Raw genomic sequence first — 16479 nt, 5'->3', positions numbered from 1 at the left:
ATAACGCCATTCCTTTTTACAGAGATGGAGTGATTTTACTTTCCACTTGGCTAGGAATTGGAAATTGGAGCACCCATTTTACAGACTAGCGGCTGGCATAAGACATCACTTGCAGGAACCAATAGATTTAGAACACTGAGCATGTAAAGTTCTCTTCTTAGTTGCATGCAGCAACATCAACCCAAGAATGATGATCTGTTGTATTTATTTGTATGTAATTCTCTAAAGGTCAGAAATTAAATTTTCAATAACTTTTCTGAAATATGTCTCAGTTCACATGCATTGTGCTCCAAAGGGCCCCCCTAAAGGATTGTTTTAAAGTTCACATAATCCTCCAGAGTTAGTTGCGGTTTATAAATAAAGACATAGTTTTACAAGAGAGGGCAAAGACAGTCCAGTGATTAGGGTGCTAGCCTAGGGCTTGAGAAAACAGATTTCAGTTTCTTCACCCATTCCAGATTTACTATGTGACCTCAGGCAAGTCACTAAGGCTTGGCTACACTTGCAAGTTACAGCGCATTAAAGCAGCCCCAGGCGCCCTAACTCCTAAGGTGTCCACACTGGCAAGGCACGTAGAGCGCCTGGACTCTGCAGCTGGAGCACTCCTGGTAATCCACCTCCATGAGAAGCATAAAGCTTGCTGCACCTCGTCCACACTGATGCCCAGGCATCAGTGTGGACGAGGTGTTGCATTACTGCACTGCGATTGGTCTCTGGAAACATCCCATAATCCCCTGAAGTCAAGTGGCCACTCTTCTCATTGTTTTGAAATCAGCTGCAGGCAGGCGGATATCCCCTTTCAAAGCTCCGTTTCTGACAGCCGGCATGCTTATCTGCCCTGAGACAAAGCAAACCATTAGTGTGGAATGCTGCTATTGTGAGTGTGTGTGTGCGCGCAGGGGAGGGGAGTCTGCTGCTGGCTGAACTTAACAGCCTCCCACAGCTCTCAGCCCCCCAAAACACACTGTTTCTCCCCCCACATACACACAACACACTCCCTGTCACACTCCACCCCCTGCCCCCCGCATTTGAAAAGCACGTTGCAGCCACTTGCACACTGGGATAGCTACCACAATGCACTGCTCTTTGTGGCGGTGCAAGAGCTGCTAATGTGGCCACGCCAGTGCGCTTGCAGCTGACAGTGTGAACACACGGCAGCGTTTTCCCTGCTGCGCTCTCCGAGGGCTGGTTTAACTCCCAGCGCTCTACATCTGCAAGTGTAGCCAAGCCCAAAGGCTCAATGTGTTTCAGTTCCTCATCTGTAAAATAGGGATTGTAGTTCTTCCCTACCTCAGGGGGGCTTTATGAGGATAGCTGCAATAAAGATTGTTAGACCCTGAGGTACCATAGCAATGGGGGCTGTCTAAAAACCTTAGATAATCTGTTATTTAATTTTCTATCCCAAGATATGAACATGTTCTGTCGCGTAAGAAAAATTAACCCCTACTGACCTCTCTTCCCCACATCTTTTGTTTTCAGTGTGATTATAGTTCAGAGCATTCCATCTCACTTTGCTGAATTCTGAGTCTCATTCTTACCAGCCTCCAGGAGTTATTTGGTGGACTCAAATTCCACCATCTATGGACCAGATCCATATCTTTCCTGAACAATGAACATCAGTGGCTTGGTCTGCTTTTAAGGGAGATGGTTAATACTCATTCCAAGAGGATGGATTCCTTCTGTTCTTCTGAGTATTAAATTTTATCCATTAAATTTTTCACAAAAGACTTTTCAAAATGAACATCTTGTCCAACTACCTAGTTCTGGTCTAGCCTCTCTTTTAGGGAAAGATTATGGAGAAGTTTGCAACCTAGATAGGCCCTGTGCCTACAGATCGTGAGGGTCAGGAATTGGCCCAGAATGAATGGTAACAAAATGTTAAGAACATGTTATTTTTTTTATTCAGCTAAATGCTTGAGTAAGATTTTTTCTTAAATAAAATATTATTTCAATGTCTTACATCTGGATGATACAGTTCACTGTATTTCTGAGTTAGTTACAATAAAAATAACCACTGCATTTTATGTCATACAGATCTTACACATCTAAAAACTTTTTGCAAATTATGTCTAGTTTTTCATATGCTTTGCAACTTTAGCAATTTGCATATTTTCTGGACTGTTATTGTATTATGATAAACAGGGATTACCATATATTTTCAGATAATGTTTCCTTAACAATTCAACTTCTATTTGTAACTCTTCCATTTATTTTAATTACTAGCACAGTGTGCAACATTTATTAATCAGCAGAGTCTTTTTAAGTTAAAATACTAAATTAGCTAACCCCATTAACACAGAAATACTCCAAACAAGCTGTAATAGGAGAGGTAGTTACTGTGTAAATCGTATTATACATGCGGGTGCTCTAGGGCACAGTTAAGCATGATTACCCTCTTTTGATCCAGTATTCCTCTGCTTCTTCCAGCTAATTTCCAGTGGAAATTTACAAAGTGGTGCCTTCATTTTTCTATCTTAATTTTTCTAATGAAGTTCTGGTACTTTATAACACTGGGGATGCAGATAATAAGTCTGTGTATAATTAAGAAGTTCTAGAATTTGTCTGCAAAAGAGATCTCTGTTACTTTTGCTTCATACAAGAAGTAGGCTATTCTTTTTTCCGCTACCTTACTCCATTGCAGACCTGGATTAAACAAAAATGACCAGAGGATTCCTATATTTACTAACATCAGAATACAGAATAATTTATACGATAAATACAGCTGTGGACTGGACACACACTTAGTGTAGCATTACATACAGTGTCTTAAATAATGAATAATAATATAATTATCAAATTATATGACATTGGATGTAACCGGCAGTGGTGCTGGAACTAGGGATGCTGGGGGTTCTGCTGCACCCCATGACTTGAAGTAGTAATAAACAACACCAAATACATGGTTTGCATCATCAGCACCCCACTATAAAAATTTTTTCAGCACAACTGGTAACCAGAGTAGATGCATCGAGGGATTATACTGTCTTTATGTTGTAAATACAGTTTGTTTTAACATGAATTCATTATGGGACAAATTATGGCTGCCCCAACCATATGCTAAGATAAGAACAGCCTCAGAGCTTCTTGCCTTCCCTGAGTGAAAAGCAGAAACGGGCAATAATACTGGTGATAGTACTCAATGTCCCAAAGAGGGCACATCTGAATGGGTGGAGGAATAACTTCAGATTTGGCACCAACTTTGAAAACTGAAAATTCATGAAGTTCTTCATAAAGAATAATTAATTCATATGTGCCAGATGGTACTGAACAGTTTATGTGGAACTAATTGTTCATGGTCTTCTTTAGACTGACAGATAATTCTGTTTTATTTGAGTTGGAACAAGAAGACAAGAGATAGAATCACTAGTGCAGAGAACCTGTTTAGGTAAAATTATTGCACTTCTGTTCATATAGCTATAGGTAAGATTTTGGCAGCATTTCTATTATTAAACCACAAAAATATGCATTAAAGTAATATTAAATGTTTAACTAGAAATTACAAAAGAAAGGAAGCTAAGGTAAGCATGAAAATCCTACGTAGTTCTCTGTTTTTAATGTACCTCATTATGCCAAGGTAGTGCAACCTTGTACCTCATTATGACAAGGTGGCTTCCTGCAGTTAATGCAGAAGTGCGTCAGACCCTTCTCAGAAGTGTGGACAAAGCATGAAGAGATCTGGCATCAGAGTACAGGCCCAGATTCCGTTGCTACTAGGTTACCGGACATTTGCCTGTTTGACAGTCAGTCCACAGAGTCCACTCACCACGATAAGCCCCCTCATAGCCAGGCATGGGGTCACAGCCCCTTGCTGGACTAGTGCCCCTGTCACTAGTCACCCTGGTGGTGGTTTCTCTGTCAGGTAACTTGGCACTCTGGCCAGGTCTCAATCCTTAGTCCACCCATTCCAGGGTCACAGTTGTCTAAATAAAAGTTCAAAACTGTCTTTAACTGAAACAAAAAACTTCCACCCTCTCTGGAGTTCTTCTTCAGCCAGTCTCCTCCCTGGTTACTCACGATCTCTGTCAGCCTAAAGAGCTTTTCTCATTTTTTTCCTTGTTGTAGTCGAGGTATCTTCCAGGCCTTCCTGCCTGGAGAGCTTTCCTCCCTGCTTACTCAGGGCCTTGCCGGAGCCTTGCTTGATCTCTTTCCCCAGCTGGACCATCTCAACATTTCTACCCGGCTCCTTTATAAAGGAATCACCAGCTTCCTCCCAGGAGAAGCCCATCTTGTAATCAGGGTTGGTTTAGCCCCAAGAGCAAGCCACCCTTTTACAGGCAGATCCAGAGAAGGGACTGCAGGACTACTACTGTTTCTGTGTAAACACAAGAGAAAGTGAGTGTTTCTGAGCTGTGCCCCTGTTGGTAGGCATCACACAGAACTGAGACTGTGCTTCTCAGCAGACAATGGCACACCTGCCAAGCCTATATTCCTCTTGCTTCTGCCAGGAAGCTTATCTCTCTCTCTCAAATTACCATCAGAGTCAGGCCCTGATCAGCATCCTGCTATACATGTTATCCCTACCACCCCAGCTGGAAAATCTGCTGGGTCCAGAAGGCCTTTCTTCCATCTCCTGCTGCTCTACTGAAACAAAAACTCTAGATAACGGGGTGAGAGAGACAAGAAGGAATAAAGACAAAGGCTGAGGAAGTGGAAGAAAGGAGAGAATATGTGTAGGGAGGATGGAGAAAGAGTGGAGAGATAGGAAAACTACACACAGTAGAGAGAGGAGCAGGATGAAGGGAGAAAGAAAAGGACTTTTTACGGAAGTTGGCTCGGACGTTCAGGAATCTATTGGTGCAGCACTGAGAGTTATCTGAGGCAGGATTGTGTGTGTCCAATCAGGCCTGTTCCATGCTATTTCACCCTATTTTGTATGGGCTGCTGAAAAGGATGCCTCAAAGCTAAATGTGCCTTAAAGACAGTTAATAAAAAATCCTCTCTGGGGATATCCCCTCACCTCCACATGAGAACTTGGAAGTTGAGGCACGAACAGTTAGAAGGAAGGCTCGCCACTGTCATGTTACTGCACTCCACTACTCTGAGCTACAGTGCTGGCATTTACCTGGACATCAAGATAATCAATTTGTGGCTGCAGCACTCAGAGTCATAGATTACCAGAGCATTGTGACCAAAGGCCTGGTGGTGCTATGGAAGAAGGCCCCTACCCTACTCAACTGTCCTCTCTAGAACAAGAGCATAAAAAAACAAACAAACTGAAACCCCACCATCTGTGCCACAGCATAGATCCGACACAACACCAAGGACAGCCTTTGATGCTAATGAGACAGTCAAAGCCATCTCTGCAAGGTAGCAACCTGGTACACAGTGCATTTACAAAGTATCGCTGCTAGGATTTTGCCTCTAGGAGGGCAAAGCTTGATCAAAATCCCCACCCATCCTAGAGTTTTTGTTTCTTTTGGGATATCCCTTATTTGAGTTTTTGTAGCAATAATATTTCATTTTTTATTATTGCCTTATTTGGGGAGCCTTCAGTTCTCTCTCAGACAGCAACCTGGACACTTGATTGCCAAGAAAGGAGCTGGCTCCTGCTCCATTCTGCTACCACTGCCTTTAGCCATCAAAAACCTTCGAGGGCTTGTGGAGTTCCACCTTAGTCACACTAGGGGGCTGGGACCCAGATGTAAGAAATCTGCCAGAATGAGCTCTTCAGATCTTTGCTTGAATAGACCTATTAAATCTAAACTTGTGCACTTAACTAACAACATTGATATCTCTGTCTGGATTTAATTTTCTCTGGATGTTTTCCTCTTCTTCTCTAACCACTCCCCTTTTCTACCAAGTTCAGAATATAAATAATTGCTAATTTTGAGAGAAGCTATGTTAAATGTATACATGAAGCTACAAATCTCTATATCAGTCTATATTGCAATATTATTGCTGTTTGCTGTACTTTTTTGTTCTAAGTTCTGCTATGAAGGTAGAATGTCCTTTGTATGATTTCCATGATATACTTCAGTCATTCTACTCTATTTTAATACTAATATAGTATTTTAAAAACACATTCTTTATTGAAATGAATATACAATGAATATCAGAGATTCTTGCTGGATGTAGGAGGACTTCAATTTTGCAAATATAGATCATTCTGATCGACATAGGTGTAAGGAGCCATCCTCATGGATCTGACTACAGAATTGGGGACATAAGGAAAACAATGAAAGCAACAGTTTATTTTATGCCGTTCTATCTATCTACAATTTTTAAAGTCTCTATTATTACTCAAAAACTAATAAATATGTTATTAATCATTTCCAAGTAGAGAGACATAATCCAGAGTGTGCAGTTAATGTCACACACAACAGTATATGATGCACTTATCTGGTTTAAGATATTCAGTAGAACACAGCACATGAAATATGCATTTATGATACTAAACCACATACATGTTCTATTGTGTATCATTTCTTACATAATCAGAATATTGTTTGATCTCTACATCAAGATACATAGAATTTGGGTTATTCTGAGAGACTATTTGCAAAAAGAAGGGGAGGATTGAACAGTGATCTAAATTGAAATGATGATCTTTTAAAAGCTCTGTATATAGGGTTATAACTTAAGATTGTAAACTGTGCACATCATGATTTTCATTTAGTTTATCTTCCATTTTTCTCAATAAATGATATTTTACAAAAAATTTTAATCTGTTTAGTATATAGGCATTACAAACACTGTATTCATAGTGAATTATGAATGTTATGGATAAACTAAATTCCATGCATATATGGGCAAATCCCTAAACTGCTAGCCTTGTCTTCTCAGCCATCCAATCCCTTGAGAAAGCCAATTTTCTTTCATGTCTGAACAAAAGAAAAATGTACTATTAAAATGCAATTCAGAAGTGATAAAAAAATGTGTAAGTGGAGCAGCCGGCTCTCAGCACCTTCTCTGTATACTCTGGGACACTGGGGCCACATTAATTTTTTGTGCATGTGATGTCCATCCCATGTGCAAATTAACATTACAAGTACCATAATCTGTCTTATATGAGAGCTACCTGTCCCATGAGCGTACACATACTTCTGTAGCTTTGTATTATTTAAAGCTCTGTTACCTCTGTGTTTTTGTTTTGTTAATTTTATATAACATTTGGTTGGGATACTGGATGGATACTAGTGAGATATTCAGACTTTCTTTTTCTGAAGGGGAGAGTGGATGGAAGGTTCACTGATAAAATTTACAGTTGCTAAAATATTGATTTCCCCCAATAAATGATTTTTAAAAACCCATTTAGCAATCCATAGACAGAAGTAATGGTTTTATTGCCATGTGATGGGCTGACCAGTATAGAGAGCAGAGCTTTGCTACTTCCTAAGTGAGAGAAGCCTGGTTCCAGTCCAGAGCCTGAGCCATTTGGAGGATAGGATGACTAGGTCTCAATAAAAAGGAACAAAACACAGGGAGACAAGTCTGGAGCAGTAGGGTGGGATCCTGCTGATGAATCCACAAATGACCTAAATTTTTAGCTTTACTGTTTTCCCTTTTTTGTTTTGGACTCCAAAGCCTGAGAAGAGGCAAGAAAGCTAAGGCACCATGATACTGGACTTGTAAGGAGTGACACCCGACCATCTGAGACCCGCAGCAGGCTAAACATGCCCTTGCGAGGGCATAAAGGGGTGCCACTGAGACAACCTGGTTACAAATTTGATATTGAATGCAGGCACGATCTAGCCCCCATGACGGGGAGCAGGTCAGGACTTAAAAAACAAAACCCCAACAACCACCACCGCCCCCGCCCAAACACCAGAAAAAAATTCCTCCTCCGTAGTATGGATGTGGAACAACTACTGGATGGCAGAACAGAATGCTCAATGCCAACAGCAGCAACAGCAATTCCTCCAGCAGTTGACCACCAAGCAGCAGCAGCAGCTAATAACTGCCCAGAAGCAATAAAAGCTAATGCAACAGATTGTGACCATACTGTGGCCACCCACAATGGCTGGGCCTAGTGGCACAGATCTGGCAGGAGCCCCGGTACCAGAAGACTACCAAAGATGGGACCTGAAGATGATCCAGAGATCTTTCTCAAAACACTTGAGCAGGTGGTTCTCGACCAGACAATGCAAGCAGCCTAATGTGGGTTAGACTCAGTGACATCACAAGATTATGTACAAGTCAAAGCAACCATTTTGACATATTGGATATCGTGCAGGCAACGTTCCTTCATTGATTTTGGGAGAAGCGATATCCTCCAGGTGCCTGTCCCTGCATGGTGACACAGAAACTGCAACACTGGTGTTGCCAGTGACTCATATTTCAGACAGAGACAGGGATTCAAATAGCAGAAATCATTCTGCTTGAACAAATAACGCTGATATTCCCCACCAGGGGAAAAGATTGGGTTCTATGTCACTGGCCCATGACAATGGCAGACACCATCCAGCTACTGGATAACTATATGACATTTAGGACTGCTACAGTGACATTCAGAGAGGGACACTGTGGAGCCAAAGGATCAGCTCCAGTGAATGAGAAATCTGGCTGGGGAAGTCAGAGTCCTGAAGTCGCCTCCCTTCAGCCCTCTCATTTGTGGTGTGGGAGGTGCTGCAGTCATCTACAGGCTTCTTCCCGTTTGAACTGTTGAACGGGAGGCAACCACAGAAGGATTCTGGTCTTAATACAAGAAATGTAGGAGGAACAGGCCAGCCTGGACAAACCCATCTCACCTGGTGTCCTGGCTCAGTTTGGATGTGGCAGGAAGTAAGGGAAAACCTGCAGCCACTTTCCCAGAAGATGAGCAAACCCATGAAGCAAAAATTACAATCTATGTTGGACCCAGAGAGAAATTTAGGAATCCCTAAGGCCCTTTGTTATCAGTTATTTATTTATTTTATTTTCCTGGAAATATATTGGGATTTATTAAAAGTTTAAAAACAGGAGAAAATTGATATAAATGGAAAATGAAGGGTAGTAAGCATGGGGGAGGGGTGGTGCCTGGTAATCACAGAGGCCAAGGGAGGGGCACTCACCATGTGGGAGGTGAGGAAGTCTTCCACTCCCTGTCCGGCTTACTCCCCCCGTCCCCATGCAGAGGAAGCAAACGGGCATGCTGAATGACCAGGACTACATGGGGAACAGAAAGCTGCACCTGTAAGTGCATGTCCCCCTGCCAGACAGAGTCCCCCTGGATCCCAGCCCTTCAGCACAGCCCCATCCTCTTCCCACTGCAGGCTTTGTCCAGCAGGCTTTGTCCAGCTGCAGTGGGGGAGTAAGATGGGCAAGGAGCCAGGTCCTGGCAGCTAAGACCACTCCTGTGCTGAAAGGCTGAGGTGGCGAGGGGACTCTGTCCAGCAAGGGAGCCAGTTCTCAGAGTGCAGCCTTCCCCTCCCTATGGGCCTGTCGCTGCAGCAGTGGGCTGTCTCAGCTGTTAGGACCCAACTCCCTGCCCATCTCACTCCCGCACTACACAGAATGAATGGAAGGGGACCTGAAGGGCAGGAGTCAGGAGGGGAGTGAAACGCTGCACCCTGTGAGCACTGGAGCCATTGCCAGACAGAGCCCCCTGCTCCCACTGCTGGCCCTTCAGTATGGCTTCCTCTATGAAAAATGGCCAAAGTCCACATTAAAATTGGTTAAACCCAAATACTGGCTTTTTCAAAAACCCAGGAATTTTTCAAGAAAAAAATCAGTAAATATTAATAATGAAGGACTTTAGGAATCCTATAACAACTGGAGAAGTCCAATTGCATTGGTCCCTAAGCCAGACGGGACCAGCTGATTTTGCTCTGACTTTAGAAGAGTCAATGCCATATCAAAGGTTGATGCATAACCCATGCTGTGTGTTCATGAGCTGCTAGACCAGCTGAACCAAATATTACCACCCTGGATCTTACCAAAGGATACTGGCAAATTCCATTCATGCCAAACTCTTGAGAAAAAATGGGCTATGCCATCCTTTTGGCTTTATCAGTTCTGGACTATGCCATTTGGCTTACAAAAGGCTCCAGCAACTTTTCAATGGTTAATAGGTCAAGTTCTTCAGCCCCACAGTAGTTGTGCCACTGCCTACCTCAATGGTGTTGTGATCAGTAGCTGGCACTGAGAGGATCACCTGACACAGATAGCTGCTGTATTCCAGTGCCAGACTAATGGCAAACCCTGCCAAATGTGGCATATGCAAAGATGAGACAACCTACCTGAAGGGTCAGGTACAACCTCTGGTGGACAAGGTCCAGGCCTTAAGGACCTGCCCTACTATAACTTCAAAGAAGCAGGTGCACAGGTTTCTGGGAATGACAGGATACTACTGCTGATTTGTACTGGGATTCTTATCCATTGTGGCCTCCCTCACCAATCTGCTCAAAGACAGTAGCTCAAAAAAGATGTATTGGCTTTCTCACAGGATGGAAGGCTGTAAGAAATCCTTTCAGATCCTAAATGCTCACCTCTGCAGAGAGCTCACCTCATACAGCCCAGATTTCAAGAAGGAATTTCTTCTACGGATTGATTCCTCCAAAGTCAGGTTGGGAGCAGTCTTGTCCCAGGCAATCAACAGCAGGACATAGAATCATAGAACTGGAAGGGACCTGGAGAGGTCATCTCATCCAGTTCCCTGCACTCGTGGCAGGACTCATTATCTAGACCACTCCTGACAGGTGTTTGTCTAACCTGCTGTTAAAAATCTCCAATGATGGAGATTCCACAACCTCCCTAGGCAATTTATTCCAGTGCTTAACCACCCTGACAGTTAGGAATTTTTTCCTAATGTCCAACCTAAAGCTCCCTTGCTGAAATTTAAGCCCATTGCTTCTTGTCCTATCCTCAGAGGTTAAGGAAAACAATTTTTCTTCCTCCTCCTTGTAACAACCTTTTACATACTTGAAAACTGTTATCATGTCCCCTCTCAGTCTTCTCTTTTCGAGACTAAACAAACCCAATTTTATCAGTCTTCCCTCATAGGTCATGTTTTCTAGACCTTTAATAATTTTTGTTGCTCTTCTCTGGACTCTCCAATTTGTCCACATCCTTCCTGAAAGGTGATGCCCAGAACTGGACAAAATACTCCAGCTGAGGCCTAATCAGAGTGGAGTAGAGTGGAAGAATTACTTCTCGTGTCTTGCTTGCAACACTCCTTGCTAATACATATCCTGTCCTCTACATAAGCCAAAAATTGTTCCCAAGAGAAAAAGCCTACTCACCATGATAGAAAAGAGGGCTTAGTTGTGAAATGGGCCATGAAGGCACTCACATACTACCTCCTAGCAATAAGTTCATCCTGTACACAGACCATGAAAGACACCAGCCCCTGACTCATGAGATGGTACTCATGAGATGGCACCCATTTCAGATCCAGCAGAGGGCTAGGATTGAAATGCCGACTTTTTGTTTCAGGATGGAAGGGAGCTGGTATGGGAGAGGAGCTGGCAGTGGGGGGAACAGTGTGTGAGGGGCAGACCGGCCCCTCCCTGGCAAGGAGAAGTCTAAGGAGAGCCTGTGGATCCAGCTGACCCCACCTCACTACACCGTTAGCCAATGTCAGAAGTGAAGGGGGAGTGAAAAGAAGACCTAGTCCAGTTCAGGGCTGACCAGTAAGGAGAGCAGGGCTCTGCTACTTCCTTGATGAGGGAAGGCTGGTTCCAGCCCAGAGCCTGAGGAAGCTTATTTTATGGATGAATCATTTAGTGGATGGAATTAATAGGCCCAGGAAGGCTGATAAAAAGGAGCTAGCTGCACAGAGACAAGCTCGGAGCAGTACGGTGGGGTCCAGCTGACAAATCCATGGACAACCCTGATTTATAAGTTCACTGTTTTCCTTTTTTTTGTTTTGGACTTTAATACCCTGGAAGGGGTAGGACTCAGGTGTACAATAGCCAGAAAATTAAGGCACCTCAGCACTGGATCTGTGAGGGGTAACACCCAACTGTTGGGGAACCACAGTCGGGTGAGTCGTACCCTGCTGGGCCACAAGGAGGTGCTGCTGAGACAAGTTGGTCACATCCCATCTTTATCAAAATCCTTGTTTAACAACCCAAATCTCATGGGGAGTGTGGCCTTCAAATAAGCTCCCACCTTTCTTTTAGAATTTTTAAAATTAGCTACGCTATCCTCATGACAGCTCAGGCAAAATAATGTTCTAAACATCTGAAACACATACTTTTAATTCTAGCCATCTAATCACTTAACTACCATAACATAGAATAAAGAATACCTGCTGCTTTTCAGAACACCAGCAATGGCATATCTCATAGGATTTTAATCTATATTAAAATGTGATAAATCTGTACCAGATCATCTGCTCCTATGATGAAATGTATGGCAGTGGGCTTAGGAATAGGAAATCTTTGTGAGGTGCCCCTTACCACATGCCTCTCCGCAATAGATGGGACCTGTCTAGAACACCTGCAAACACCCATGGGAGGTTAGGGCCATCTATATTAAAGCCCTCTCCCTCCATGTCAGACTTGTGCCCCTTGTAGCCCCAGGCACTGGCAGCATGGCTCCCCTATCAGGGAGTTCCCCTCAATATTATTAATGGTGGCAGAATTATGCCTTTAACTATTACTGTTCAATACAATTAAGCAATCTTGTGATTAAGGTACACCATTGGTGATTTTATCAAAAGCAACAGACATTTTTTTAAATCTATGGTCTACAAATACATTGTAATTAATGTGACTATTAGTGTAGCATGTTACTACTCAGAGTGAGTAAGAGTAGCTGAATTGGGCCCTCAGGGTTTGGGATGTAATTTCTAAAATAAGTTACAGTTTAAATACAGTGGTTGGTAAATAGCCAAGCAATCACCTGGGTATGCAAATGAACCAAAGTTACATCTTCACATAAAAGTTTCCATTCCATCATATCATAACTGTATGATTCTCTAATGTGGCACCACTTCTTTAAAAAAGTGGAGAGCTTGGGAGAGAAAATGCATTAGCTCTATGGCAACACTGAGAGGAGGACATAAACAAGTTAATGGAAAGTTTGTTGGGTATATGTTCTGCTCATATCTCACAGCATTTATACCTCTGATTTAAAATACTACCTACTGCAACCATAGTAGAGTAGTAATAAATATGCAAATATTTTTATCTTTCAGATTTTTGCCATTTTCTTCATGTCATAAAAAACAGGAGTATGACCCATTAATTCATACATCAAGTAAATATGGCCAAATGACTTATGGAATCAAACATTTCCGAGAAGAACACCATGAGAAATGGGTAGCAAACAAGGTGAGTCACTGTAATATGAAGCAAAGTGATAATTTTTTCGATTGTTATTTTATTAAAATCAGAAAGCATTGGGCCTGGTCCAAAGTTCATTGAATTCAATGGGAACATTTCCAATAACTCTGATGGGCACGGATTCAGGACTTCAAGTAGTATAATGGATTGTAATCTTTAAAGGTCAGATTCTACAAGATTCTGAGCTTCTTCAACTCTCTTTGAAGTCAACTGAAGTTAAGGGCACTCAGCACCCCCCAGCTGGTGCTTTGCACTTTATGGAATAAGGACCTAAAGTTATTGGGGGGAATATGCTTCTGATAAATGCCACATTACTTGCAGTATGTGCAAAAGATATCCTGTTTTATGTACTGCTTTTTCTGATCTGGTAGAAGAATAAATATGAAACACATAAGTGAATACTACTGAAAATCTCAACAAAAAATGGAAATATTAACCAATGCTTTTCTTCTTCCATTTTCTGCTCAGTTTTAAAAATGAGCGAAGAGCTATAGTTACCATAAGATATTTTCATCATTCTCTAATTTGTCAAAAACCATCTCAAGTCTTTCTAATTCCTAACATGATAGGATGTGATGTTTCTCAAAACTTTTAACAGTGTATATATAAGTTCAACGGAAGGAATTCAATACAGGCTAGGTTGTCAAAAGTTTAAAAGCTTCAGTCATGTAGAGCATCAGTCACAAAGCATGAAATGGAAAAAAGACAATTGAACAATTGCTTCTTGGCTGTTTTGTAAGTTCTTGTAAGTTTTGGGAAGCAAAGGATTCTGAATTTATGTAACCTCCCAGTGGACTTAGATTAAAGTGGATGAAAGAAAACAAAGTTATCACACACCAATTCCTGCTAAACCAGGGGCTGATTCTTGTTAACAGGACTTCTTTGTATCCTGGGTGAGGATTATCGGTCTTCTGGACATTTAAACAGTTTAGAGGGTCAGTGAGGATGCAATTAAAATGAATTAGAAATTTTTTTTTTAATGTTCTAACAGTACTGGATGTTCGTATCAGCTCTTTAAATAGTGTCAGTAGTAACTGTGTTAAGACATGTTTAATCACAGTTTTCAAGCATGTTTTCCCTGTAAGTGTACACCCAAGTCTACAAAATCTGTCTCCTATGTCAATATGTTGCTAAGAGAAAAGAAGCCAGAATTTTTTTGTTGCTTTTCTCCTCTACTCCAGCAAAGCTTCTCTAAAGAAAGAATCATATTCCTCTTTTGTCTACAGCTACAGTGATAATACTGTAGCTAGCTAGCCTTCAGTCCGTTAAGGATATGCTTGCTCTCTCTCCCCTGCCATCTCTCCAGTTTTAAAACAATTATCCGTACAAACATTTCAACTTGGTACTGAACATAAGAGTGAGAGTAAAAAGGAAAAACAAATTCTTGATTTTTTAAATAAGGTTTCTCACATCTATATTAGTTTTTGTGTTTTCCACCAGATGTCTGATTTGGAAATTAAGATCATTAATAAGCAAAAAGCAGTTCTTTTCCCAACTTTTACAGTCAGCAGAGTAAGACTTTGGTATTTGAACATAATAATTTCTATTAAACTGCATTGCAGTTAAATGCACATAGGCCAATAATTGAACCTTCTTTCACAAACAAACAAAAGGGGAGGGGGCTGGATTTAGTTAAAACAAAATGAGTTACAAGTAGCATTGTTTGAAGCCAGCAGACATAGTGTAAGTAGGTTATAGAAAAGCTTCTCCAAACATTTTTTGCTGATATTCCTCAAGTCAGACCAGCAACAATTCTGTTTTTCCAATCCTGGGCATTTCTTGATAATGTACATCATATAAGCTAGAAACTTAACTGAGACCACCAAACTCATTTTTACTTGTGATCTTAGACAGTTTTCAACCTAAATCTCTAGAGGTGAACAGCTATATCCATTAACCCAATATGACATCTAGCCTTCCAACTACCAATTCTAAATCAATATGAAGCTTCAATTAGGAGGCACTTACAAACACAGAGAGCTAATAGGAAAGAAGAGCAGTTTCTTGACCTACCTGCTGCTTTTACTGGTCATTATCATCAGGAAAGAGTCTAAAAATCTCCATTCCTCACCACTTTTTTAGGGAAAGAGGCCCTATCAAAAAAGACCTCAGATCAGATTTTCATAATCACTCCCTTTAAAAGAGAAACTCTTTTTAAGCACCACTTTAAGTGATCTACAAATTTATTTCTTGAATATATGATTATGTTGTGCATAACTATACTGTACACAAGATAAGCATATATGCAGGAAATGCTGTGGAAGAGACTTAACAAAATGGCAAACACCTTAATGCTGTCGAAAGCCTAAGGATCTTTCATCTCAGAATCTGTTACTCCCGTTTAGCACTTAACTGATTTTCCTACTTGAAATGTGTCAAACTTTGTATATAAATACAATTTATATGACAATCTGAGTGGATGATAGCCCTGCTACGATATGCATTCAGCCTATCACTGCAGTAGTGCATTGGGAAAGGAAAAATACTATTTTTCTTGAAATGTGATCGCCAACGACAGGGCAAGGCTACAAATTCTTGCACCGAGTCCTCCCAAGAAATCACCTTGATGGTGAGTGGCCTCTTCAAGTGTTAATGGAAAATATGTTGAGCCTGTTCCAAATTATCTGTTGAAAAGCTAGCTTCCTTGTGTTTTATGGGTACATCATATTTAATTATAAATTGCTCAGACTTATACACAGGTTTGTGTATACTGTTAATTTTTAAAAAATCACAAAAAGATTTGAATCTGACTATATAACTACTTGTTTATTCTTTCCTTAATAGGATATCAATTAGGTGAATATTGGTTTACTATATTTCCTCTTGAATAAACAAGATGGGGTATAGCACATCCTTTCTCAGAACATCATAGCAGCTGTTCGTGAATGCGAGAACGTAAACGTTTTATTTCTACTTAGTAATGATCTCCAAACTGTTATCATATTCTATGACCATTTCAAAGACATCACCAAGTAAAGGGAAAAAATAGTGTTGTATTTACATTTTTCACTGAAAGCATACAAATAGGTAAAGAGAAATATTGCAACTGTTATGATAACTACTGTACTTGATTTTGGTTTCCACATTTGTAAAAACTGATAAATAATTTTATGACTTCTTTTTTAACAACACACTTCTAAAGCCTTATTTTTTGTTTTCATTTATTTTTATTTTTATTCATTTATTTATTTTCAAATGCTTTGGAATACCTTAGACCATATTTATATTAAGTGTGCAGTTTTAGTATTAAGAACCTACCAATCACCATGAG

The 16479-nt window shown here is 41.0% G+C and overlaps 1 protein-coding gene across 3 annotated transcripts in view; it reads left to right on the top strand.

The window, feature by feature from the left end:
* Positions 1–16479, top strand: part of SPATA17 (spermatogenesis associated 17) — a 146378-nt gene that overhangs the window by 95687 nt on the left and 34212 nt on the right. For all 3 annotated transcript variants that reach the window (XM_073338910.2, XM_073338909.2, XM_073338912.2), the window contains one exon: positions 13061–13196. In XM_073338910.2, coding sequence (XP_073195011.1) covers positions 13061–13196 — 136 coding nt within the window. The remainder of the gene's footprint in view (positions 1–13060; positions 13197–16479) is intronic.

This window comes from Lepidochelys kempii, chromosome 3 (genome assembly GCF_965140285.1).
Source record: "Lepidochelys kempii isolate rLepKem1 chromosome 3, rLepKem1.hap1, whole genome shotgun sequence".
Lineage (NCBI taxonomy): Eukaryota > Metazoa > Chordata > Testudines > Cheloniidae > Lepidochelys > Lepidochelys kempii.
This window is presented reverse-complemented; position numbering and strand designations above follow the sequence as displayed.